The sequence below is a fragment of the Aquarana catesbeiana genome, linkage group LG12, assembly GCF_042186555.1.
Source record: "Aquarana catesbeiana isolate 2022-GZ linkage group LG12, ASM4218655v1, whole genome shotgun sequence".
In the NCBI taxonomy this organism is placed as follows: domain Eukaryota; kingdom Metazoa; phylum Chordata; class Amphibia; order Anura; family Ranidae; genus Aquarana; species Aquarana catesbeiana.
In genome coordinates this window covers 34,574,796-34,601,950 of record NC_133335.1, presented here as the reverse complement: position 1 = coordinate 34,601,950, position 27,155 = coordinate 34,574,796, and the positions used below count along the sequence as shown (strand labels likewise).

The following is a 27,155-nucleotide window of genomic DNA, read 5'->3' as shown; positions in this document are numbered from 1 at the left end:
ACATCTTCTATGATTCTATTGCCAATATCCTGTCCACCCTTTTACCCACACCATCCCCTTGGGGCACCCACTTCCTTTTTTCTAAACGCAATTGGGATGTGGTAAAAGCTTTCCTCTCTCCCCCCCCATCAAATTTTAATTCACAGACAGTCCACTATGGGTATAGCTAGTAACACCGCATTTTTTGCCTTTCTAGCCTTTCTAAACTACAGGCCTCTGGAGCTGTTCCCATATTTTCCCCTAACGCTCCTCTATGGCACAAACCACGACTACCAGACTTCTATCAAAGGACTGATGGACTTTTTTGAGTTAGACATGGGGTGAAACTAACTAAACATTTATACTCATTAGGTGTTTTTGCCCCTTTTCAGAGTTTCAAAGGGAGTATAAGCTTCGCTCTATGGCCTATTTTGGATATTTGCAATTACGGCAGACAGCAGCAGCTCAGTTTGGCCTCAGTAATCTATCTTTACATCCTTCTGCTCTGGAAAAATTATTTTGTGACCCAACACACTCTAAAATGATTTCCACTTATTATTCTTCTTTACCTCATTCTAATACTGCACGTCTACAAAGTACTGAAAGCCATTGGAGAGCAGATATTCCAGAGCTCACAGAGGAAGTGTGGCAGGAACTCCTTCCCTTACAAGTTCCCACAGTCATCTCATGGTAAAGGTAATACAGGCTAAATTTCTTTATCATATTATACACCATGCCTTCTTTTCCGCCTTGCTAGATTACCCTGTGTTGCTTGCTCTGAAAGCTTGGTGGCAGATGGAACATTTGTCCATATGGTTTGGGAATGCCCACCTATTAGGGCCTTTTGGTCAGAGGTTACAGTCTTTATTAGCTCAATTACGCAACAACCTAATATTTGTAACCCATTACGATGCCTCTTAGGTTATATAGATGATGATGATAGTCTTCCCCAGAACCTGGCGCTTTTTTTATACAAAGAAATCTATAACAAAGAAGTGGAAATCGCAAACTTCTCACAATGTGGCTTCTTGGATAGCCTTAGTTATTCAAGCAATCCCACTCTATAAGCTGATCTATGAAGATAGGGGTTGCCCTAAAAATTCTATAAAGTTTGGTCCTGTTGGGTAGAATCAGCACGAACTGTATCACCTGTTCTCTAAATTACATATCCAGATCACAAAACTTTTATTTTACCTTGACTACTTCCATTGCAGATCCTGTTTTTTTGTACTTTTTTGATTCATGGATACTATTGTGATTATACCATCCTTTGATCATTATCCCCTCCATGTATGGTATTCTTTATTATAGCTTTATGCTATATATCACCATCCTGTATCAGCTTCCAGTATATTGATTAGACATTTTGCATTTATGCTGCTTGCCATTTTTAGGTGAGCGTTGTCTATTCATGTTTGCACCATCGTTGTTTCTGTGTAAACAATAAAGTTACCTTTAAAAAAACAAAAACACTTCTACGTTTTACTGCAAAAGATATCCAAACCTAGGAATCCCAGTAAGAACAGTTAACTTCTGGCAAAGAGGACAGGCTGAGAAATAATTCTACCACAGCTGGAAAGCCACAGGATAGCCCAATTCTCATTTCACTTAAGAAATAAAAGCTTCAGTCATCGTGTTTGTGAATGAGAAAATGTTTACACTAATGAATTACAGCCCTCCATTGAGTCACATTACTAAACAAAACTTCATAAGTGTGGTTTAAATGTTCTTTTGTTTAGTCATCAGACTTCAAAGAAACACAATATTTTTTGTGATGAAAAGCACAGAGAAAGAAGCCATGAGTCTTTGCTGTGGACTCAAAATGGCTACTACATGCAGTTTTGGCAGAGCCATCCAGGAGATGGATGAGGAATGGACAAACTAATGTGGAATAAAAACTAATGTGGAACCAGCATATTTATAGGATAAATTCATCGAGTTTATAGTGGACTCTGGCATGATTCTTCTATTTCTCATGGACTCCACCAAAGTTGGTGCCTGCCTCCCACTGCTGATTAAACCAGAAGGATGTTGCATGGCTTTCGGTCAGGTAATGGATTGTCTCTTGTTTTACTAATAAAAATAAACCCAAAAGAGGAATTAAACTAAGGACATCAGTACTGCCTGTAAACTTCCTCCAGCTAAAACTTTCCCTATTACTGGCTTACAGTGCCTTCTTCCACCCCTTATTGACGTGCCTTGTTCCGCACTGTGAACGTGTGAAAGTGTACCAATTGTCCATAAATAAATTCCACAAGTTCCCTCTTCGAACACCAGTCTTTTTCCGCACTACCTCATCAATTATCTATTCATAAGAATTCCCTGCATTAAGGTTAAACATTTTCAGTATGTGCATCATCCCTTCACCTCTAGTACACTTATTGGAGCCCGAACTTGATCCAGTGTTGTGCCTGTCTGCAGCAGTTCTCTCCACTTCTGCCCACTCTCACAAGCTTTGCAACGGCTCCCACAGCTGTCAGTCAAATCCTGTGCCAGGGAGTGGAGGGCGGGACAGATCTTCACTGTCTGTGCCTATAAAGCAGCACAGATCGGATAAAGTCTACAGGTGTGCCACAATAGCTTCCACTGGTGGTACACCAAGAAGAGGAGCCAGAAATGCCAGCGAGGACCCAAGAAGGGGAGGATACCATTGCACGGAGCAGGCAAGTATAACGTTTGTTATTTTGAAAGAAAAAGAAATTTACTTTACAAGTGCTTTAACAGTCTTTGCACAACACTGAAATCTGAACTGGGTGGTCATAGCTTTTAAAACAGTTCAAGTCCTGTCTTTTTATCATTGTTTTTCTTTCCTATATACTACCAGTCATAAAAAAGGTGAATAAAACATAAACTAATACTATTAATGTAGTATGGATGATTTGTTTTATCCACACAGTGACATCTGAAGACCGAACTAGTACTGTGAAGTAGTGATTAATCTGCTGTACTCTCAGGAATTAGCGCCTGGGAGATTAGAACACTCAGTGAAAGGTTTGCTAAGCCTTTAAATCTTTTTAATCTTGTAAGCAAATTAAAGGCTCTAGGAAACTGACACAGTGGGCACAGATCATCAATCAGCTCTCCTCTATTCCTCTATGTCTGTATCTTGTAAAACCACATACGTTAAATGCTTTTAACTCAACATAAGTTTCTAAACAAAGTGAAATATCTCACATGCATAAAGAGAAATGTAGTTTTGGTTACAAGCTGTACTATTAAACATGGGGGGGGGGGGGTGAAAAGTGGCCAGTAATAAGGTAATTTAACAGATTATACCTTTCTAATAAGTAGGAAGGAAATACAAAGAAACATTTGAGCATAAGTAAAGCAGTAGTAAACTGCTGCAGAATAAAAAAAAAAAAAAAAAGAAGAAGAAAGAAAACCTGTAAGACAATGGCATAATGTGCTAGTATGCATCGCATACTAGCACATTATGAAATACTTACCATAGAAAAGTCCTGTCACCACCTAGAGGGCTGACATTTCCTGCCCCCCGTTTTTCTAGTGGGTTCGTGGGCTCCGGCGCTGTGATTGGCCGGAGCCGCGATGATGTTGCCCTCGGTTGCCCTACAGATACAGTGCCCTGAAAAAGTATTCACACCCCTTGACATTTTCCACATTTTGTCATTATACAACCAAAAACTTAAATGTATTTTATTGGGATTTTATGTGATAGACCAACACAAAGTGGCACATAACTGTGAAGTGGAAAGAAATGATAAATGGTTACAAAGAAATATGTGAAAAGTGTGGAGTGCATTTGTATTCAGCCCCCCCCGAGTAAATAATTTGTAGAACCACATTTCTCTGCAATTACAGATTTTTGGGTATGTTTCTACCAGCTTTGCATATCTAGGAGAGTGAAATTTTTGCCCATTCTTCTTTGTAAAATAGCTCAAGCTCTGTCAGATTGGATGGAGAACGTCTGAACAGCGTTTTTCAAGTCTTGCCATAGATATTCGATTGGATTTAGGTCTGGACTTTGACTGGGCCATTCTAACACATGAATATGCTTTAATGTAAACCATTCCATTGTAGCTCTGGCTGTATGTTTAGGGTTGTTGTCCTGCTGGAAAGTGAACCTCCGTCTCAGCCTCAAGCCTTTTGCAGACTAACAGGTTTTCTTCTAAGATTGCTCTGCATTTGGCTCCATCCATCTTCCCATTAAATCTGACCAGCTTCCCTGTCCCTGGTGAAGAAAAGCATCCCCACAGCATGATGCTGCCACCACCATACTTCATGGTGGGGATGCTGTGTTCAGGGTAATGTGCAGTGTTAGTTTTCCGCCACACATAGCGTTTTGCTTTTAGGCCAAAAAGTGTAATGGATCTCACTCTTTCATAAAGGCCAGATTTGTGGAGTGCACGACTAATAGTTGTCCTGTGGATAGATTCTCCCACCTGAGCTGTGGATCTTTGCATCTTCTCCCGAGTTACTATGGGCCTCTTTGCTGCTTCTCTGATTAATTTTCTCCTTGCCCGGCCTGTCAGTTCAGGTAGACGGTCATGTCTTTGTAGGTTTGCAGTTCCATACTCTTTCCATTTTCGAATGCTGGATTGAACAATGCTCCGTGAGATGTTCAAAGCTTGGGATATTTTGCATAACCTAACCCTGCTTTAAACTTCTCCACAACTTTATCCCTGACCTGTCTGATGTATTCCTTGGCCTTCACGATGCTGTTTGTTCACAAAGGTTCTCTAACAAACCTCTGAGGGCTTCACAGAACAGCAGTATTTATACGGAGACTAAATTACACACAGGTGGACTCTATTTACTAATTAGGTGACGTTGGAAGGCAATTGGTTTCATTTGATTTTGGTTAGGGGTATCAGAATAAAGGGAGCTGAATAAAAATGCATGCCAGTTTTCAGATATTTGTAAAAAATGTTGAAAACCATTTATGATTTTCCTTCCACTTTACAATTATGTGCCACTTTGTGTTGGTCTATCAAATAAAATCCCAATAAAATACATTTACGTTTTTGGTTGTAACATGACAAAATGTGGAAAATTGCAAGGAGTATGAATACTTTTTCAAGGCACTGTAAGCCTTATTATAGGCTTACCTGTAGGTAAAAATAACAAAGCAGGCTTTACTATTGCTTTATGAAGAAATGTTGACTTAGAATTCCCACAAACTGAAGAATTAGTTAATGACCCTGTCAATTTTGTCTATTCAGACGCACTGTAAAGCCTAGTTATACTCTACTCAGGGGTGTCAAACTAAATTTCATTGCGAATCGCATCAGCATTATGATTGCCCTCAAAAGGGCCGGTTGTATTTGTAAGACTAGATGTCCAGAGTATCCCCTACCGTTACATCAGACGTCAAGAGCCCCCCACCATCAGAAGTTGAGTCCCCCACCCTCCCTTACATCACAGTGCATCCCCCTTACCTTGTGCTGCTGCTGGTAAGAAGCTGGAGGCATTGCTGGAAAGCAGAAAGTACAGGGTTTGGAGGAGGACCAGAGGAGGGCTGAAGCTCTCCTGCAGCTGCTACATGAAATGACCTGGAGGGCTAGATTAGGCCTATGGGCCTTAGGTTTAACACATGTGCTCTAATTTATAGCATCCTGGCTTTTTTCTGTCACAGCCACTGCACAATACCCTGTGACAGAATTTGAAGGTAGCAATGACATCGCCTTTTTCCCCATATGACAGTATTTGAGCCTAGGCCTCTAGTACCAAGCACTCATCATGGGAGGTCGTCATACGCTCCCCATACTTGGGAGCATCAGGTAGATTGCAGGAGCTTCAAAAGAAGAACGAACAGCAGGAAAGCACAGTGAAGGTTAAATATAAGGAAACACCAATGAAAACAATTATCACAAGATTTATTAACGCAAAATCTCAGGAAGTTAAAGAGAGTCTGCAAAATCACTTCCTGGATATTTGCAGAGAAGCAGGATGATCTGTGGCTTGAGCTGCTTAGCAACTGAGAGCCACACGTCTAAGCAGTGTGGACATAGGCACAGGTAAATATTTTCCATCAACTGTGCTGTCTACTGACATTTTTCCAAAGACACGTTATAAAACATAATGGGGATGAAGCGGGCCTTAAACTGAAGAGTGCAAAATCTAGTGGAGCTGTGAAAAGTAGCCAATCATCTTCTAACTTCAGATTGCTAAATTAAGCTTTGAGAAAAAAAGCTGGAAGCTGATTGGTTTCTATGCAGAGCTGCACCAGATTTTGCACTCTCCAGTTTTAGTAAATCAACCCCACTGTATCCTCAGTAACCATCTCCTGCAAACACCAAGCATGCAGGCAGATTGATCTGAAGCCTGGACAGACTGATCTTCCACCTAACAGTACCTGCATAGCTCTGGTGCAAACATTATTTGGCAGAGCCATCTGCATTGGACCAGGTGATAGGTAGCCACCTACACCAGTGAAATATTTCTCCTATTGACCAGCAGTGTAAGGGGACCCTTTTTCCACTCACCAATGTAAAGGGGCAAGGCTTTGCTTAGCACAAGTGTAGGTGGGCACTTTGCCCAATGACTTCAATACAAAGGCAGTTCTTGGACTAACCACCAATGTAGGCGGGCACATACAGGTCACTGCATCCTGAACGCTGTATGTTAAATAATGCAGACTGCTGGAATCTGTATGCTGGGTTATAGGTTACATATTTGCTAACAGTGAACATGCTAAAATAAGCAGAGAGAAGGGGCATGATCTCACTGGTGCACTACTGTTTCTCTGTTGTCCAGTCAGGAGGATAAGGATGAGTTCCCAAAAAATCTGCACACCAGTGGGAGTTGAGGACCTGCCCGTGGCTTTCCACTAGCAACAATGCTAAACAAGCAAAGGCGGTATTTCATAGCTGTAGAAAACTCTACAGCCAATGGTATATGCTCTGACCTGTTTACCTGTGAATGCCTATAAGTATGGTTGTTCAGTTTTCTCTTGCTCAGTGCACTTCAGCAAAATGCAGTACGATGCAATGTAGAAAAGCCAACTCACATGTTCAAGTCACAAATCATTACATATTCATCACGATCCTTTGAACACTGAATAAATGAGTGTTTGTGTTTCGCCTGACTTTACGTTAATAAAAACTAGCTGAAGATCACACCAGTCCTTCGTGGTCAACTTTGTTCTCCAATTTTGGTGCTTATACAACCACTTTTCCATGTGTTTTACTTCTGACATGCATTTGTGAAGTGCTTTGTTTTTGAAGGATCTGGGATGCAGTTGTTTGAATTTTAAACAGGATCATATGGAGCTGTGTTAACTTTCTATTAGTGTTATTTTTTTGTAAATGAAGAATGCCCTAATTCTGCTCTCTATTAACTATTTGCATGTCTCTGTGCAAGTATGAAAATGTAAACCAAAGCATTTCAAATAAATAGCAAACATTAAGCCGTTTTGCCCTAAAAAGCCTACCGTTTTGGTGTTTGATGTTAGTCAAACATGGAAGCAATGGTATCCCATACAGTGCACTTACCATAAGCGGATTAACTTCCCAGAAAGGATCCACCATTAGTGCTTTGTAATAACTCTCGCAGGAGCCAATGTCCCAGGAAAAGTTCCAGGAGAACCAAATCTTCATAGTTTCCCAGAATGACAGGTCGGCTTGATAGCAGCTGCGAGCATATCCCTAAACAGAGGTGCAAGGAAATGTGTTAATAAAACCTACAAACACAGTTGTTCCTTTTAGAAAAATGTTTTTTTGAACTCTCATGAATCACATGTTTTTTTGAATGTGATTCATGAGAGTCAAGCACATTGTCAATTACTGTATTGAGAACAAAATGAATAGCAGCAATACGTCTGCTTCTGTATTAAAAAACAAACAATCTTTTGAAAAAGAAAACATTTTGTTGTGGTCTCGGCTGTTACCTGAGGCTAGGTTCACACATGTGCAGTGCGAATTTCATGTCAGTTTTCACTGCAAATTCCCAAAGCAACCCTTTAGCGGTTAAGCTGCGATTTCAGATATGGTCAGATACGGTCCAGATGCAAATTTGCGGAGCGTGCAGCCACCGGCGTCTTTAACAATAGCTGGTTATCAAGCGATTCTCTGCTGACAGCTGAACGTAAACCAAAGAATTGCCAGCAATAAAATTTGAGAAAAAAAACAGCACGAAGGCCCCCCTCCAAATCCATACCAGGCCCTTCAGATCTTGAATCGATTTTAGAGGGAACTCCACACCAAAAAAAAAAAAAAGAGAAAAAATAATGCACCCCTCCCAAATCCATACCAGACCCCTAGGTTAAAAAAATGGCGTGGGGGCCCCCCCAAAATCCATACCAGACCGCTATCCAAGCATGCAGCCTTTCATGCCAGAAAAGGGGGGGGAGCAAGCACCCCCCCCCCGAACATGCCATCATCAACATGGGGGGGGGGGGGGTTGTTTGGGACAGTTTTTGACAAGTCCTTTCTTTTTTTTAAAAAGCAAGAAAAACAAAAATAATGTCCCCCGATGTAGATCCAGTGTCAATCACAATGAACTCCGCTGCCGCGGTGACCCAAAAAACCAAATAATTAAAAAAAAAAAAAAAAACACCTCTGTACCCGTCGCTAGCTCTGCCATCTGACAGTTCCTAAATAACTAAGGGATGGGCCACCTGGCAACGTCAACAGGTGGCCCCGCCATCTGGTGATGTCGTCGGGTGGCCCCACCCCTTAGTTATTTAAGAACTGTCAGACGGCGGGAGCCAGCGATGGGTACAGAGCTCTTTTTTTTCTTTTTGTACAATCTACCCCATACTCATTCACATGGGGGGCCCGGGATTTGGGGTCCCCTATGTTAAAGGGGGCCTCCAGAATTGGATAAGCCTCCCGCCCGCAGACCCCCAAATCCACCAGCCAGGGTTGTGAAGAAGAGGTCCTTGTCCCCATCAAGGCTGCTGCACCGTAGATATGTGAACCGGCTCCATAGAAAGCCGGTTTGGTTCACATATCATGTGAAATGGATGCGGTTCAAAATGCATCCAATTCGCATATATGTGAACCGAGCCTGAAAGTATTTAATTTTATTTTCCGTAGAAGTACAGCAAAGTACCTCTACAAGGGTGTACCTCTTTGTTAAAGATGATAATTGGTATAGCTTTGAAGAGGAGTTCTCCCTGCTTGGGAATATGTACAGATGGGGGGGGAAATAAAATAAAGGCACAAAAGTAAGGATATTTGGGAAAAAAGGTTGAAGGAAAAAGTGTAGGAAATAGAGATTGCCAGTATCTTACTGTGTATACAAGGGCACAAACAGTAATTTAACAAAGTCAAGCAAGACTTGAAAATGGGATAATAAACACACATTGTAGATATTTACATGTCACTTCCTTTTTTCATCCAACACACTGCAGCGGGAAATTAAGATTGTATCAACCTGTTTTTAATTGGAAATAAACTAGCCAATGCACAAAATGGAAACTGCTCTAACAGGGGCCTGCTCTCCATCCAAGGCAAACCTGTCAAACTGGATCTGGTTTGAAGTAAGGTCCGTACTTGAGAGCACTCAGTTTTGCCAATCACAATTTAAAGCTGAGGTAAGCAGCTATATACACAAATAACACACATACAGTGCCTTGAAAAAGTATTCATACCCCTTGAAGTTTCCCACATTTTGTCATGTTACAACCAAAAACGTAAATGTGTTTTACTGGGTTTTTTTGTGATAGAACACCACAAAATGGCACATAATTGTGAAGTGGAAGGAAAATTATAAATGGTTTTCAAATATTTTTACAAATAAATATGTGAAAAGTGTGGCATGCATTTGTATTCAGCCCCCCTGAGTCAATACTTTGTAGAACCACCTTTGACTGCAATTACAGCTGCAAGTCTTTTTGGGAATGTCTCTACCAGCTTTGCACATCTAGAGAGTGAAATGTTTGTCCATTCTTCTTCACTAAATAGCTTAATCTCTGTCAGATTGGATGGAGAGTGTCTGAACAGCAATTTTCAAGTCTTGCCACAGATTCTCAATTGGATTTAGGTCTGGACTTTGACTGGGCAATTCTAGCACATGAATATGCTTTGATCTAAACTATTCCATTGTAGCTCTGGCTGTATGTTTAGGGTTGTTATCCTGCTGGAAGGTGAACCCCCACCCCAGTCTCAAGTCTTTTGCAGACAGGTTTTACTTCTAAGATTGCCCTGTATTTAGCTCCATCTTCCCATCATCTCTGACCAGCTTCCCTGTCCCTGCTGAAGAAAAGCATCCCCACAACATGATGCTGCCACCACTATGTTTCAGGGTGGGGAAGGTGTATTCAGGGTGATGTGTAGTGTTAGTTTTCTGCCACACATAGCCTTTTGCTTTTAGGCCAAAAAGTTCAATTTTGGTCTCATCTGACCAGAGCACCTTCTTCCACATGTTTGCGGTGTCCTCGACATGGCTTCTTGCAAACTACAAACAGAACTTCTTATGGCTTTCTTTAAACAATGGCTTTCTTCTTGCCACTCTTCCATAAAGGCCAGATTTGTGAAGTGCACGACTAATAGTTGTCCCGCTGGCATGTTCCTGAGCTCACACTGTCTGCATTCGGGGTCATGTACTCACACCCACACGGATGTCAGATTGGAAGCAGCAGCTATGCCTGTGCAGCCTTTGCATCCAAATTTACATAAATGGGACTGCCTGTACGAGGATGCACGGAACACCTGCTTCTATGCATTAAGGTGAAAAAACTTCTGTCACTGACCATCCCCCCGTTTTACTCACCTGAGCCCCGTATTTCCCTCGCCGGAGACGCGCTCTTCCCCTCTGCCCGTTGTCTCAGCTCTTGATTGGATAGATTGATAGCAGCACAGCCATTGGCTCCCACTGTTGTCAATCAAATCCAATGATGCGGGCGCTGGGGGGGCGGGGTCAAGTCCGCCATTCTATGGGCGCAAATGCTGTACTCGGGAGCGTACCCGCAAGGTAACCCCCCTGGAAAGCGCTTCTCCTAGGGGGTTATACGATGCGAGGAGGAGCTACCAGCGCCGCCGAGGGACCCCAGAAGTCGAGGATCGGGGCCACTCTGTGCAAAAGGAACTGTACAGTGGAGGTAAGTATGACATGTTTGTTATTTAAAAATAAATAAATAACTTCGTTTTACAATCACTTTAAATTTGCAAATACATCTTCCAGCCTCTATTGAACATTTTCTCCACGGACTTAGACAAATGGAAGACTCTGGCTGTCTCTTGGTTTGGTAGGTGTAATTTTTTAAAGATGAATATCATGTTGCACCTGGTGCATCTTTTACAAGCACTGCCAGTTAATATTCCGCAGAATTTTTTTTCATAAGCTTCGATCTTTATTAATTATGTTTGGCAAGGTAAACCTTCGGGGCTCAAGAGATCACTTTTACAGTGACCAAAGCACAGAGGAGGGGTTGGCCTCTCCGACCCAGCCCTATATTGCATGGCAGTCCACATGAACAGAGTGGTGGACTGGTGTAATTCAACCCATAAACTATGGGTCTCCCTGGAACAGGAATCAGTGAGGGTCTCCTTAGCCAGCCTTCCTTGGACTGGGATTCAGTACTCCCGATTTTCTTCTCCACACCTTTTGATCGAACCCACATTGCTGGAACTTTGTAGGTACTACAGGATAGCAGAGATGTCCATCTTTCCCTCTCCATTGACGCCTATTATTATTGGCCACCCGGACTCTGTGCCGGGTTTCTCTGACAAAGCTTTTTAGCTCCAGCCAGATCTAAGCTTGGTTAGAGCTTCTATGTTTCTTGGCCCCTCAGAGTGGATCAAGCCATCAGTCTTATATCCTGCCCTCAATTCCTCTATTTTAGGCAAGTGGAAGATTTTTCAATTGTCCCACTTTCTTCGGTCCCTCCCAGACCATGGTTGTTTCCGTAGAAAACCCACTTCATTTGAAGATCTATACCTGGGAGATGAGCTTTAACGGAAATCTCCATCCTATTCTTATGGTATTTTACTTGCAGTCACAAAGCCGTTCACGCTTCCTCCTCTCTTACTTCTTTCCTACTTTTACTTCTTCTTACTTCCCTCCTAGACACCCAGGGTGTCATCTTTTTTCTTTACTACACAGAAAAAATCTCTCGGTATGCGTTGATCATTAGGTGCTGTTACTATGGGGACAGAGCCAAGAGCCATATTTTGTGCATTGTCCACGTTTTGCTCCCTACTTCACAGTGGTTCGTTACCTGCTAGTTAGTGTTTTTCCCATTTTTTTTCTCTCCTGGTATGTTCATGACAAATAAATATATCTATTGGGCTTCCACCACTCTACAGGTTATAAAACTGTATATATTTGTTGTAGAGGCTATTGCCCACAGTTTACGGATACCTTATATTGCTGTACTGGAACCTTGTCTGTTATTTCATTGCTATCCGTTGATTCTTTGATATGGTTGTATAATGGTCTGTTAATGGATTTCATGGACTATGGTATGTCATGTCATACTATTATGTTCAACCGCATACCTTAAATAAAGACTTAAAAAAAAAAAAGAAAAAAAAAAAAAAAAAATTTGCACGGGCCAAGGAGTTGCCGGCTCTACTATTTCGTTGGAATCAGAACTACAGAGACTTGAAGAAAAGTCTCTTGTTCTTTTTCACCAGCACTTGGAGTTGTCAATGTGCCCCATGCTACACGTGCTTCACCTTGAAGAGCTAGTCTACAGCTGTCGGTGCTCTTACCTCAATGACAAAATAACCTTCTTGACCCCCCTACAGTCTGGCTTTTGCTCACAAGACTCCACAGAACCTGCCCTACAAAAACTAACGATTTCTGCTGAAACCAATTGATTGCCACTACACCCTATTCATACTACGAGACATTTCTGCAGGATTTGATACTGTCTCTCTCTCCACTTCCTCTTTCTGTAGGGGTCCCCCATGATGCTGTCCTCTGACCCCTTCTCTTCTCCATCTACACCTCCTCTCCTGGTCACATGATAAACTCCTACGGCTTCCAATAACATCTATATGGTGATGACACCCAAATATGTCTCTCTACTCCCCATCTCTTCCCTTCAGTCTCCCCTCTCCTAACGTATTACCTTACATTACATATTAGTATGGATGTCACATCACATCCTCAAACTCAATCTTTCTAAAACTGAGCTCATAATATTTCCATCTGCTCGTGCCCCCTCCCCTGACTTCTCCATCAAAATCAATACAATTATCAGTCCCTCCCTTCATGCTAGGATGCTTAGGTGTAATCCTGGACTCTAAGCTGTCTTTTCAGCCCCAAAACCAATCACGGTTTAAATCTTGCAGCCTTCATCTTCATAACAGCTCCAAAATATGTCTCTTTATAAACACTGAAACCACTAAGGAAGTTATTCACTCTCTCTGCTCGTCCCAATACCTCCAACTCTCTAGCTCCCTCGTCTCCAGGACTTCTCCAGAGCCTCTCCCATCCCCTGAAACTTTATACCCCATCTGTCCTTCTTTCTGCTGCTCTGTACACTTTTAGGAAACCCCTGAAAACTCTGAAAGCCTTTCTTGCCTTCAGCTGACAACTTTTTTCTCCAATCAATTCATCCCTCACAGTTACAACCTTTTATTCCACTTGTCCCTATTTTAGATTGCAAGCTCTCAGGAGCAGGGCCCTCATAACCCTCTTGTAATAAATTGTATTGTACTATACAGTCTCCCTTTATATTGTAAAGTGTCTTGTGCAAACTGCTGGCACTATATAAATCCTGTATAATAATAATAATGCTGTTGTTGTACTTCTCCTATAGATCACAGGAGTGCAGTTCGTTCTGCAGACAGCGGGCATCACAGAGCGGGTCCAGCGTCAGGCAAGATCGCGACAATAAAATTGGGATCTGCCCACAACCCTGGACCGGCACCTGGCTCAGCCTCTCAGCGAGCCGCTGAGAGCCTGAGCTGGCCACTCCAGCCCCCTCCACAGCCCAGCACTCCAGTGAGCTTGGGGGGGGCAGAGCAGAGAGCTCTGAGAACCAAGCGATCAGTGGTTGTCTATCGCTCTGTTCTCAGTCTTAGAGCCAGCGGGCGAACAAGGCATAAATGTATGCTCCAGTCAAACACAGAATCATTGCATTTAAACTGACTTAGAGGTCACCCATCATCTAGATTCTGCATCTTCTGTACTTGTCTGCACCTATTGCCATGGGAAAGTTTTTTGGAATGACCCCAGGGCTAACTACCCCCTTTGTAGATGACAGGTAGGTTGTAAAGCACTGAATCATAATACAGAATAATGAAGTCCCACCTAGAAGTACTATGAAAAGCTTGCCAAGTATAGTAGGCACGCACACACACACACACACACACACACTCTCAGGTTGAACTAGATAGGCTGGTGTCTTTATTCAACCTTACCAACTATAAAACGGTGTAGGTATGATTGCAATGGATTATAAAGAAACAAAGAAAGAAGATTATACAGTCAAACTGTGCTAAGAGAGGAAGTAGTCTGCCACTGCTGACCCCTTTTGCTAGTTGCCTGGCTATCTGCATTACTGCTTTTTGGGATGGCTGGTCTGGAGTGAGCATACATCCAGCAACAACAGAACTCCAACTCTACATACAGGTTCCAGTCCAGAAGCCTAAGCCAGAGAACTAGAATTTTAAAAAATGAAAGGCAGCACCAGCAGTCCCTGTATTTCTATGTAAAATTTACCATAGTAGATTAACTAAAGCGGTGTTAAACCCAAAAACAAACATTATATTGCAGGTTAGCAATTCTTAGATTTGGAGGCTGCATTCATTTTCTTTTTTAGGCATGCTTTCTTCTATTTTGATTTGGTGATCCATACAGTAAGTCTGTTGTTTTTCAAAAGAACAGACTCCCTTCTAGATGTATCAGTTTACAGGGATAAGGGACTAACCATTCAGCACTGTAAAGGGTGCTCAAAATGACAAGCTTTCATTTATTTATGTAAAAGCCTTCAGCTCAAAAAAAACGTTTGATGTAGCTGATTATAAAGTGTTAGATTCTGGTACATTTAACATCCCCCCGACTGAAAATGCTGCTGTTTGTTGTGCCCCCTGTGCTAATTCATCCAGAGTGGGGGCACCAGGAGGTGTTTTACTTGGCAGATCAGGGGAAACCAGAGGGGAAAAAAGCCTAAAAAAAGAAAACTAATGCAGCCACTACATCAAATGATTGGTATTGTGCAATATATGAAATTTTTGGTTTTGGGTTTAATACTGCTTAAGCTAACCTAAGTGGCAGATTTTAGCACAGTTGCCATGCTTGTTGCAAGAAGCTGCTCTTCAAATTGAACTGTAAAGGGATGTAAAAAATAAAAAAGTCCTCCAGTTAAGCTTTACATCTACATATATTTTTGCAAAAAAAAAAAAAAAAGACTCTAATCCACATCACCCCATTTTTTTTTCCTAAATGATGTTGATCCCTGGTGACGTGAATGCATCTCATTGGGGGCCTCGCAGAGTCCTGAAGATGCTAAGCAGCAGTGTCATGATGTCAGAGTCGATAACAAGACCGGCCTACAGAACCAACTGCAACATCAGATCACCGGTCTCCACTAGCAGAAGAGGTACTGTGGAGGGTCATGTGATGGAGGCAAGAAAAAAATGTTGTTACAAGTACTGGGAAGGATTGGTTTTTCAAAAAGATGTGTAAGTATGAAATATTACTGGTGACTGTGCATAGTGTCAATCAATAAGCTAAAGAATGTTTCAGAAAACATAAATATACTTTTAAGTTGTTCATTGGTTACATTTGGCTGGATTTCCATAATTCTTATCTGAATGGTTCTGATTTTGATTGTGCATGCAAGGTTGCTCATTATCATCTCTTCAAATGTGCTGTACAGATTTCCAGTTAGGAGCATACAGCTGCGAACAATAAGGATGGCTCAATGACTGTACATTAGAACACTGGTATCATTAGAGAGAGCTATTAATCAGAGAGGACAGCCTATTCTCAGAATTCCACCTGTGATAAAATACACATGTCGACCTGCAAGGCCGCAGGAGCATCTCCTGGCACTGGCTGCCAATATCTTGCGGCTATACCCTTCCCTGTGTCGCATGAGATTTTAGAAGATGACCTAAGGAGCAGGAATACAGGGCCATACAGTAGATTGCTCGTTCTCACCTCCCTGCTGTGAGGAGCTTACAGTCTGCTGATTCAAGACATGTGTGCACTTCTGTTGCTGGCAAAGAGTGCAGGGGCACCTAAAAGGAAGGTTAGCGCAAAAACATAGTATTAAAAGATAAGCAGCTTCTGCCACCATGCCACCTAGGCAGCAAACGGCTTCTAGAGATATAGGCTGATTCAGCTAAATATAAAGAATAGTGCACTGAGTGCTCTGTGTATAATGGATAGATTCATGCATTGCATGAATCTAACCATGGCCGCCGCCAGCACCCCCTATTCAGGCGTCCTGCCCCTTTTCGGATGCCTGAATTCCAGCGACGGATGTGTATTTTTGGAGCACCTGATTAGAGCCATAGGCTCTAATAGGCTTCAAAAAAGGAGAACTGTGAGCGCAAAGCATTGCGCTCGCAGTCCACCCAGGTGTGTTAGAAAAGCGAATGAATATTCACTTTCCTAACACTTAACAGCCTCTCCGCCAATTAGGTGCTCGGGTCTGTTACCCGTCACCTGATTGGCTGAAAGGACAGGCGCTAGGCTTGGATGCCTATCAGGAGGAGGGGAGGAGACGCACGGAGGACACAGGAGCCGCTGTCTAACCCGCTGAAAGGTCCCACCGCCGTCACCCGCTGCCTGACCAGCCACTGGGACAAGGCAAGTGCCGGGCAGATGGGGAGTGGGCGGGGTCACAGGGGCAACTTTTGATGGGCACAGTGGCTGCGTTTGATGGGGCACAGTGGCTGCGTTTGATGGGACACAGTGGCTGCGTTTGATGGGACACAGTGGCTGCGTTTGATGGGACACAGTGGCTGCGTTTGATGGGACACAGTGGCTGCGTTTGATGGGACACAGTGGCTGCGTTTGATGGGACACAGTGGCTGCGTTTGATGGGACACAGTGGCTGCGTTTGATGGGACACAGTGGCTGCGTTTGATGGCACAATGAGGCTGCAATTGATGTTTTTTTTCAAAATTTTTCAGTTTGTTTGCGCCCCCTCAAAAATTTTGAGCACCAGTTGTGCGCCACTTTGTGCTGGTCTAGCACATAAAACCTCAATAAAATACATTTACGTTTTTGGTTGTAACATGACAAAATGTGGAAAATTTCAAGGGGTGTGAATACTTTTTCAGGCACCGTAAGTACAGGTTGACTTTAAAAGCAATGAAGACTGCCAATGCTAATCTATCTGAAAATGTCTCATGTTTGGTCATAATTTCTTTTCCACTGACACCAGCATTTGCCGAGTCAGTGATGTAAAAGTTGCCTACAATCAAAACATAAGGCCAGTTTAATGGATTAATCCAGGGTACAGGTATGCATTAATTCATTTCATGGCTTTCAGAGGAACACATACCAATCCAAACGAACGAAAGTAGTTCCCGCCTAAACAGAAATACAGAACTATAAAGTTTCAGCAACACTCACTAAACATGATAAGATTATCAAAAGCAAATACATAAAATCTCTCAACAGTTCCACATATGTATCCATCACCTCCTCTCTCTAAGCTCTCCCATGTGGCAACCCACCATGGCATAAATTTGAACAATATCAAGTGCACTCAGGCTATGTACAATATTTGTATCCATGTCCCTAATCCCTGGGATCAAAATACATTTACAGATAAAACAAACAGGCAGGAAAACAGATGTAAAGACTGCGTATTTTGGAATATATTTTCTGTTAATTAAGGAAGATTAGACTGTCTTCTTCCTACTGAGGCCTCCAGCTTAGTGTGCATGAAGACCACATTGTCATTTTTCAGTGCTGCCCAGACCACCGGAGCTTCACTGCAGTAATCATTATGATTAACTACTGGTAGATATAGTCAGATTTTTGGATTTAAAACTGCCCCGAACAGCCATCATTATTTACTTGATCACTCAGGATGCAATACATTTGCTTCTGGCTTTTGAAAACTGGTTTGGTTGTTCCGCGCACAGCAGTTTAGTCTCCAGAAACTTGCATGTTCACACTTATACTTGAACACTTAGCTGAAAGATCAAACCCAAAGCAGTAAAATTATTTACCAGACACTAAAAGGAGTCCCTAAACTAAACTCAAACCAATAAACTCAGCATGTGCCTAAATCCCTAAAACTGACCCCAAACCCTACGTGAAATTTACACTATCCATAAATATGGTCATAAAATCTATCAAGCATTGGTAGCATTGAAAATGTTGTAGGATGAAAGGTTTTTTACGTATTTCATACCTTAAAATTTACAAGTAGCGAAATATGTACGCTAAAATTAAAAAATTCGGGGGGGGGGGGGGGGGGGCGTGACCGGAAGTTGACCTGTATGAAAGCCTAATCTCCCAGCTCTCTCTCAGCCCCTAACAAATAGGCACTTTTGAGGACTTTCCACCTCACCTACATGGGTGGTTCCAGGACGACCCGCTCCACTTAAGCCCGGGGAACATCACAACCCCCGCCAGGCTCTTCCACGGACCTCCAGTCCTACTTCCCGCCGTCCGACATGCCGCCGGGCGGAACAGACAAGATGGCGCCAGATGCCTCCACCTCCAGCACAAGGGCTTCCACGCAGCTCCCCCCCTTGGCTCCCGCACAGCATCGGGCCCCTATGAACTTCCAGCAACCAGCAATGTACACCGAGGACGCCTCCTCGCAATCTGGAGCGGTGAGTCCCCCGAGCCGGCCTACTCCGCCTCCTGAGGCCTCGCCGCCGGGCTCGCTGGCTGTCATCTTGGGCCTCCCACCACAGCAGCAGTACACCCAATGCTCGGATGCATATCCGAGGCTGCTGCGGACGGCGTCGGATCCCTGCGTTCAGGGGACGGATCCCGGCTCCCCTGCCTCCTTAGATGACTCAGAGGACTTTCCGGCCCTGCCAGACCTCCACCCGCTCTCAGCATATGGGCCTGCTGGAGCCCAGGCCGCCCGTGAGAACTCTGCAGCTGCCCCATCTTCCCCTAAGACACAGCGGCTATCTTGATCCAGGGACCCCTGCTTCTCCAAGCCCCAGGCAGCCCCCTCTGCCACCTATGCACAGAAAGCCTGTTCCCCTGCTCCCTCCTTGTCCATAGGACTTTCCGGAAGGGCCCTCCAGCTCTGCACAGGCCTCAGCCTGGAGTGAGCCTTGGGACCAGCCATCCCCACATTCAGCTATGGGTATCCCCCCTGCAGGCACATCCACAGCCATCTTCCTATCCCCCCTCCCTTAGCAACCCATGGGAACTGCTCAGTTTCAACCCGTACCTCCCCAGTGACACTCCTACCTGCAAGCGATGCCTACCAAGGATGATTTTAGACAGCTAATAGAAGATGTGAAATTCACCTGCTGCTCGGAGATCCAAGCCCTACAATCGGGCCTCAAACACCTAGCTGACAGGCTGGAAATGGCGGAGGAGGAAATAGAGGAAACCAAATTAGCAGTCCACAGGACCCAACTTCAGAGTGCAGATCATCACTCCTTACTTAGGGACATGCAACGCCACGTCGAGGACCTGGACAACAGGGGATGCAGAAACAATATCCAAGTACGGGGTAGTTCCGGAACCGGAGGGCTCTGAGGACATACAATCCACATTACAGTCCCTGTTCAACAGCCTGATCGGTGAACCCCCTGCGAAATCTACTGAAATGGACAGAGCTCACCGTGCCCTGCGTCCTAAAGGAGCCTCCTCCAAGCCTCGAGACATACTCTGCTGACTAAGCTCCTACCCCCTGAAGGAGGAAGTTATGAGACAGGACCGTCTCGCCCGCAAAGTGACTCTTGATGTTCAGATTTAGCTATACCCCAATCTTTCTTGAATCACCCTGCAAAAACGCAGACTTCTCCAACCACTATTGCACACTCTACAGGATGAGACTATCCCCTACTGCTGGGGATTTCCTTTTAGTCTTACTGTGAAACATCAGGGCGCAACGGCCATGCTGAGATACCCAGAGGACTTGGCTGCTTTCTGTGACATTCTGGAAATCCACGTCCCCCAGCTCCCAGATTGGGACCTTGTGGCCACACCACCCCCGCCACCCACAGTCTGGCAGAAGGTCCCCCCCTCTAAACGCCCCCGGGGCACGGATGTGTCCCGAAAGGCTGCCAGACAACACAACGGATAACCTCACTATACTTCCACTACGATGGTGCAAGCTCACCTAGCGACCCGTCTCCCAACTCAAGCCAGTGACGCTACCCTGGCCATCCATTACCCAAATTTCAGTCCCCCCTCCAGTGCCCTAGCCTTATTCCCAGTTCACACTATGGGCATGTCTCATATGAGACTTGAGAGAGACCTTCCATACCCTACCCCTCACCCCCCCCCCGGTTATTGGACTACAGTTGCTTACGGTCCTGTTGTTTTGCTCGACTGACCTTGGGTTCCCCTGTGTCCCCCTGACTCACCCTTTGGGATTAGAGTTTGAGGATCTCACGGGAAGCTGTCCTGACCTAGGCCTGTTGGCCTTCAAAGGTCTTGAGATAATGTTTGCAGAATGTTCTCGAAGTTCTCTCAAACTAACTTTTTTTCTTTTTTCTAGCCTTTCTTCTATTCCTTTATTCTCCCGTCATCCTCTGGCTCCGTGGATGGTACTCTTAACCTGCCTGGATCTCCTCCCGTGGGGTGCCCGCTCCCAACCTCTGGCGCCTGGAAACTCTCCATCCACATCAGATAAGTATCCTCCCCTTTGCTCTTACCCACCTCCATGGCTAAGATTTTACCTTTAAATGTCCACGGCTTGAATTCCAATACTAAATGAAACCTAGCACTGAGGGAGTTTAGGCAGTCAGGTGCAGATGGCATTATGGTCCAGGAAACACATTTTGACAAGGGGGGCTCCTTTGCGTTTGCCTCCAGGTATTATTCCCAGATCTACATCTCCTTGGGACCCCATAAACGGGCAGGGGTTGCTATACTTATTAAACAGGGGTCTCCTTTGACCATTACAGTGATCCCCATGGCCACTTTCTTAATCTCCGAGGTCAAAACCAGGGGGTCACCTTCTGTGCGGTTTACGCCCCAAATGTCAAGCAGATCGGGTTCCTGTCTAGGGTGTACACCCATCTCTTCAGATCAGACCACGGGCTACTAGTGATGGGGGGGGAGACTTCAACTTAACCCAATCAGCTACTTTGGATCTCCACCTGGTGTAACCCAGGGCATCCCCCCCGGCTCGAGTACTTAGAGAATCGAAGCTATTCCGACAGCTCTCCAGAAGTTGTGCTTTTTTTGATGCCTGGTGGGTCCTCGACCGTGGCGACCGACAGTATACTTTTTATTCAGTCCCCCATCGCACACAATCCCGCATAGACTATTTCTTCGTCAACAACTCCACTCTGACCCGCACAGCACAGATCCTCCCGAACTCCTGGTCTGACCATGCCCGGTTCTACTGACATTAGACCTTGGCACCCCCAACCGCAGACCCTATAACTGGCGTCTGAACACGTTTCCTCTTCAGCACCTTCCCTCAAAATTAGAACTGGAATCCACTTTAAAATACTACTTTGAGGAAAACACCACCCCGGACACGACCCCCCCCCCACACTGTGGGAAGCCCATAAGGCTGTGCTAAGGGGTAAATGCATTGCACTATTATCTGCCCTGAAAAAAATGCACAGGCCATGAAACTGCAAACAGAAAAGGAGCTTAAGGTCCTGGAACATCGACTGCAGAGTTCCCCCACCTTGACCCTCCTTAAAAAAATCTCCACCCTTCGTGCGACTCTTGGCGACTTAGCAATAGGCCGGGTGGAGAAAGCCTTAATTAGACTAAAACAACTGTATTAAGATAAAGGCAAACAGGGCCCACTCTCTCCTAGCTAGGAAGTTGTGCGATAGTGCCCACATAACAACATGGCACCAGATTAAGAATAGCTCAGGATGCTTGGTATCCCACCCTAGGGAGATAGCCCACTCCTTTGCAGAATTTTACATGGATCTCTACAACAACCCTGGTATTCCCAGTAACCCTCCATCCCCCGACCTCTCCCAGCGTATGAGACACTTGATCTTGAGCAAAGCGGGATTTCCCAGCTCCAACCCTCAGACCTAACCTCCCTAAACGCACAGATCACAGTAGAAGAATTAGAGCAGACCATTAAATCTTTACCCTCCATAAGGCCCCGGGACCAGATGGTTTACCTTATGAATATTACAAATCATTTCTCCCTCTCTTACTCCCCTATATGTGTAAACTGTTTAATGCCTTTCTTCAGGACATTCCCGTCTCCATGGACATGCAGCGCTCCTTTATTACGGTGATCCCTAAGCCGGATAAGGATCCCTCCCTCTGTGCCAACTACAGGCCTATTGCCCTTCTGAATTCGTTCTTTAAGATCTTCACCAAATTACTTTCAATCCGCCTGAACACAGTTCTCCCCTCCCTTATCCATAAAGACCAGGTGGACTTTGTCCCGCTCCGTCAGGCAGGGGGAAAAACACGGAGGAAAATAATTGATCTGGTTGAGGTGGCAAACAGGGAGGGCTTGCAGTCCTTGCTACTCAGCTTGGACGCTGAGAAGGCTTTTGATCGCCTTGGGTGGCCCTTCCTGTTCGCCACGTTGGGTTCCAGGGGCCTTTCCTTTGAGCAATCCAACACCTATACTCCAGTCCCTCCTCCCAAGTCAAAACTCCTTTTGCTCTTTCCTCCTCATTTTCAGTGACTAATGACACTAGGCAGGGATGCCCGCTCTCCCCCCTGCTTTTCGCGCTTTGCGTTGAACCTCTGGCCGCCAATATTTGCAAGAACCCGGACATAAGGGGCATATTGGTTAGAGATAGGGAGTTTAAAATCTCACTATTCGCTGACGATATTATCCTCACATTGGCCCGAACTAGAACTTTCCTCCCGAACCTCCATGCGGAACTTGATCGATACGGAGCTCTTTCGGGATACAAAATAAACGCATCCAAATTAGAGGCCCTCCCAGTTAACATTCCCGAAGTGGAGACGGACCACCTGAAGGCCAACTTTCCCTACAGCTGGAAACTCACAGCCCTGAAGTACCTGGGGATTTACATCACCCCAAAATTTGCCACCGTTTACCAGGAAATTTTCCCCTCCCTCTTTCGCTCCATCAGGGACCTCCTACTGCAGTGGAAAAAACATAATATCTCCCTACTGGGGTGGGTAGCCTCCATAAAGATGACAGTCCTCCCAAAACTACTGTACCTGTTCCAAACTCTGCCAATCCTTGTACTCTAAGGACACCAGAGAAAGCTTCAGACTGACTTGTTCCAATATACTTGGAATTATAAAAGGCATAGAATTCCTCGTTTGGTACTAATGGCGGCGCGATCAGATGGGGGCCTGGCTTACCCTAACCTTATTAAATATTATCAGGTGGCCCAGCTGTGGGCCATAGCCTCTTGGTTTACCCAGCGCTTCTATAACAAATGGACGGAAATCGAAAAGTTGTGGCTCACCCCAGTACACCCAATCTACCTTATTTTCTGCAATCCCTAGGTGCCAGATAGCCTTACCCACCGAATGTCCTCACCGTGGGCTACGCGGAATCTTTTTCCCTTTGGGAATCTGGTGGATCCCCGGACTCACAAACTGCTGCCGAGCTACAGGCCAAATTTGATCTGCCATGCCAGGAGTTCTATGGGTACCTCCAAATATGCCATTACGCCTTGACTTTTGCACCAAACCTGCAATTTTCCCCTCCAACCCCCTTTGAAAATCTAATATTGGTGGGATCTGCCCAGAAGGGCTTAATATCCGATATATACAAAATACTGAACGCATGTCCATCGGAAACAGCGGGCAAACACGCCTATATGATTAGATGGGAAAAGGCTCTTGGCGAGGAGATCCCTATGGAGCAATGGCGGTTGATCTGGTCTCAGGCGGCAAAAAGCTCACACTGTACGCTTTACAAGGAAAATACATATAAAATCTCCTACTTCTGGTATATGACCCCAGATGTACTCCACGCCATTTATCCTACTAGCTCCGATCGCTGCTGGCGCTGCCTGGGGCCTAGAGGAACCGTCCTCTATATCTACTGGAGCTGCCCACTGATCGCACCTTTCTGGAACTCAGTCCAACAGCTGCTGGTCCGCCTTATCGAAAGGCTGATCCCCACCACTCCAAAATTTTTCCTACTGGGTTTATCACCACTGAAAATCCCTGTCCCCTATAGGAAACTGACACGCCATATCCTCACAGCAGCAAGCTGTCTTGTGGTACTAAACTGGAAACGTTGTTCGCCTCCCTCCCCCCGAGGCCCTACATGCCAGGATCAAGGATGTGGAAATGATGGAGAAAATGACCACTAGAATACAGAACAGACTGGAGGCCCATGAAAAGGTCTGGGAGCTGTGGCACCTCCGGGAGGACTCATCCTGATCAGGTAGATGAGCCAATCTGATGACTTCTTACTTCCTTTTCCCCCTCTCTCCTTCCTTTTCTTTCACTAGGAGTCCCCTAGTGACTCAGATTTTCATTCATGCAAGTTAATATATCTAGTTGATAACAATGTCAATGCATTTACAACGTTCTAATAGCATAAGATATGTGATCACTGTCGCCTTTATGTAAGACACCGCATGATCGGAGTGATAGTGTAACAGATTATGTTGTCTGCGAAGGTTGATGCCTTCCCGTTTAAGTAACCATGTAATGCACTGCATGTGTCTCTGTCATAAAATTTATAAATAAAGCTGTTATTTGAAAAAAAAAAAAAAAATTCTCCCATGATGTATAATCGGCCAACAGAACACTGTCCATTCCATATGAAATTGTAGACACAGCTGTGTAATATTCTTTTAGGCTTGTGACTTTAGACACTAAAGTCGCATGACAAGTCGCACCCTTTTGATAACAAATCACAGCAACTTTAAAAAGGTTCCTGAACTACTTTGGTCCAACTTTCATGTGACTTGAGTGCCATAGACTGCAATGTAAACCCTCAAAAGTCGCATGAAAGTTACATCTGAAAGTTATACATGTGACAGTTGCGCAACAGTTGTCCATTATCATTGGTCGATGACGTATTCAAGTGTATTCGCACCCATTCAAAGTTGCATTCCAAAGTTGCGCAACTTTGGAGTTGCACAAGTGTGAATGGAGCCTAAAACTGTCTACACAAATGTTTGCATAGCCACAGCATAGGTAGTATTAATTCTGTGGCAAATAAACACAATTTAAACATTTCCTACAAGAGATACTTTAACCGCTTAGAGACCGGCCACCTCTCCGCCAATCAGGTGCAATGGCGCTCCTGCGGGAATCGCTGTAGGTGTACAGCGGCTTGCGCAAGCTCAGTTGCAGGCGGGCGTGCGCTCTCGCTGCGGGAGCATGCCGCGGGTCGGGAGGTCTCTATGTCCTTTGGCAGCCCGCAATTGCCTCGTACACAGGCAGAATGGGGAAATGCAAATGTAAAAAAAGGCATTTCCTCATTCTGACAGGAGACATGACAAGGATCTACTGTTCCCTGTAGTCGGGAACAGTGATCGCTGTCATGTCCCAGAAAGCCCATCCCCCACAGTTAGAAACACTCATAGGGAACACATTTAACTCCTTGACGGTCCCCTAGTGTTAACTCCTTCCCTGCCAGTGACATTTACACATTAATCAGTGGCTATTTATAGCTGTAGAAATGTCACGGGTCCAAAAAAAGTGTCAAAAGTGTCCGATCTGTCCGCCGTAATGCCGCAGTCATGATAAAAATCGCAGATCACCGCCATTGCTAGTAGAAAAAATAAATAATCAAAATGCCATAAATGTATTCCCTATTGTGTAGACGCTATAATTTTTGCGCAGACCAATCAATATACGCTATTGCGATTTTTTTTACCAAAAATATGTAGGAGAATATATATTGGCCTAAACTAATGAAGAATTTGTTTAAAAAAAAATAAATGTGGAATATTTATTATAGCAAGAATTAAAAAATAGTTTTTTTTTCCAAAATTGTCGCTCTTTTTTTGTTTATAGCGCAAAAAATAAAAACCGCAGAGGTGATCAAATACCATCAAAAGAAAGCTCTATTTGTGGGGAAAAAAGGACATTAATTTTGTTTAGGTACACTGTCGCACGACCGCGCAATTGTCAGTTAAAGCAACGCTGTGCCGAATTGCAAAAAATGCTCTGGTCATTAAGGGGGAAAAACCTTCCGGGGGGGTATTGAAGCAGCGTCGGCGGCGTGCGGCGGCGGGCGGCGGAGCGTCGGTAACGGCGGATGCAGAGCGGCATTGGGAAGCGTGTACTTTCCGGCGGAAGAGGAGTGATCAGGGCGGTGATCGGGGCTGAGGCTTTTCCCCTGGATACAGCTCAGCCCCGATCACTGTAGCCAATGGCATGGCTCTGCATCACATGACCGGCTGTGTCCAATCACAGCCGGTCACTAATGTAAACAAAACACACACAGTCAGATAGTAACTGCTGTTGCTGGGCTCTTCTCCTCACACACCGATCCAGTGTGAGGAGAAGAGATCAGCTAACAGTGAGTTACTAATTACATGTACTACTGTGCCCAGATCGCCCCTCCTAAATAAAGAGTACCTGTCACCTCAATACCTGTCACCTCAGTACCTGTCACCTCAGTACCTGTCACCTCAGTACCTGTCACCTCAGAGTACCTGTCATCTCAGAGTACCTGTCCATCACCTGCCACCAGAGTACCCGCCACCTCATCACCTGCCACCAGAGTACCCGCCACCTCATCACCTGCCACCAGAGTACTCGCCACCTCATCACCTGCCACCAGAGTACCCGCCACCTCATCACCTGCCACCAGAGTACCCGCCACCTCATCACCTGCCACCAGAGTACTTGCCACCAGAGTACCCGCCACCTCACCACCAGAGTACCTGCCACCAGAGTACCTGCCACCTCATCACCTGCCACCAGAGTACCCGCCACCTCATCACCTGCCACCAGAGTACCCGCCACCTCATCACCTGCCACCAGAGTACTTGCCACCAGAGTACCCGCCACCTCACCACCAGAGTACCTGCCACCAGAGTACCCGCCACCTCATCACCTGCCACCAGAGTACCTGCCACCTCATCACCTGCCACCAGAGTACCCGCCACCTCATCATCTGCCACCAGAGTACCCGCCACCTCATCACTTGCCACCAGAGTACATACAGCCAGTCAGCCACTATGTCCAGAAAGATGTACACCCCAGAAGAGGCATACCAGATCCTGAGTCTGACCGATGAGAGCAACGGGGAGCTCTCA

The 27,155-nt window shown here is 44.9% G+C and overlaps 1 protein-coding gene across 2 annotated transcripts in view; it reads right to left on the bottom strand.

Moving 5' to 3' along the window:
* LOC141113742 (chloride channel CLIC-like protein 1) overlaps positions 1 to 27,155 on the bottom strand; it is a 327,043-nt gene that overhangs the window by 104,769 nt on the left and 195,119 nt on the right. For both annotated transcript variants that reach the window (XM_073607029.1, XM_073607028.1), the window contains exon 5: positions 7,431 to 7,583. In XM_073607029.1, the coding sequence (XP_073463130.1) occupies positions 7,431 to 7,583 (153 nt within the window). The remainder of the gene's footprint in view (positions 1 to 7,430; positions 7,584 to 27,155) is intronic.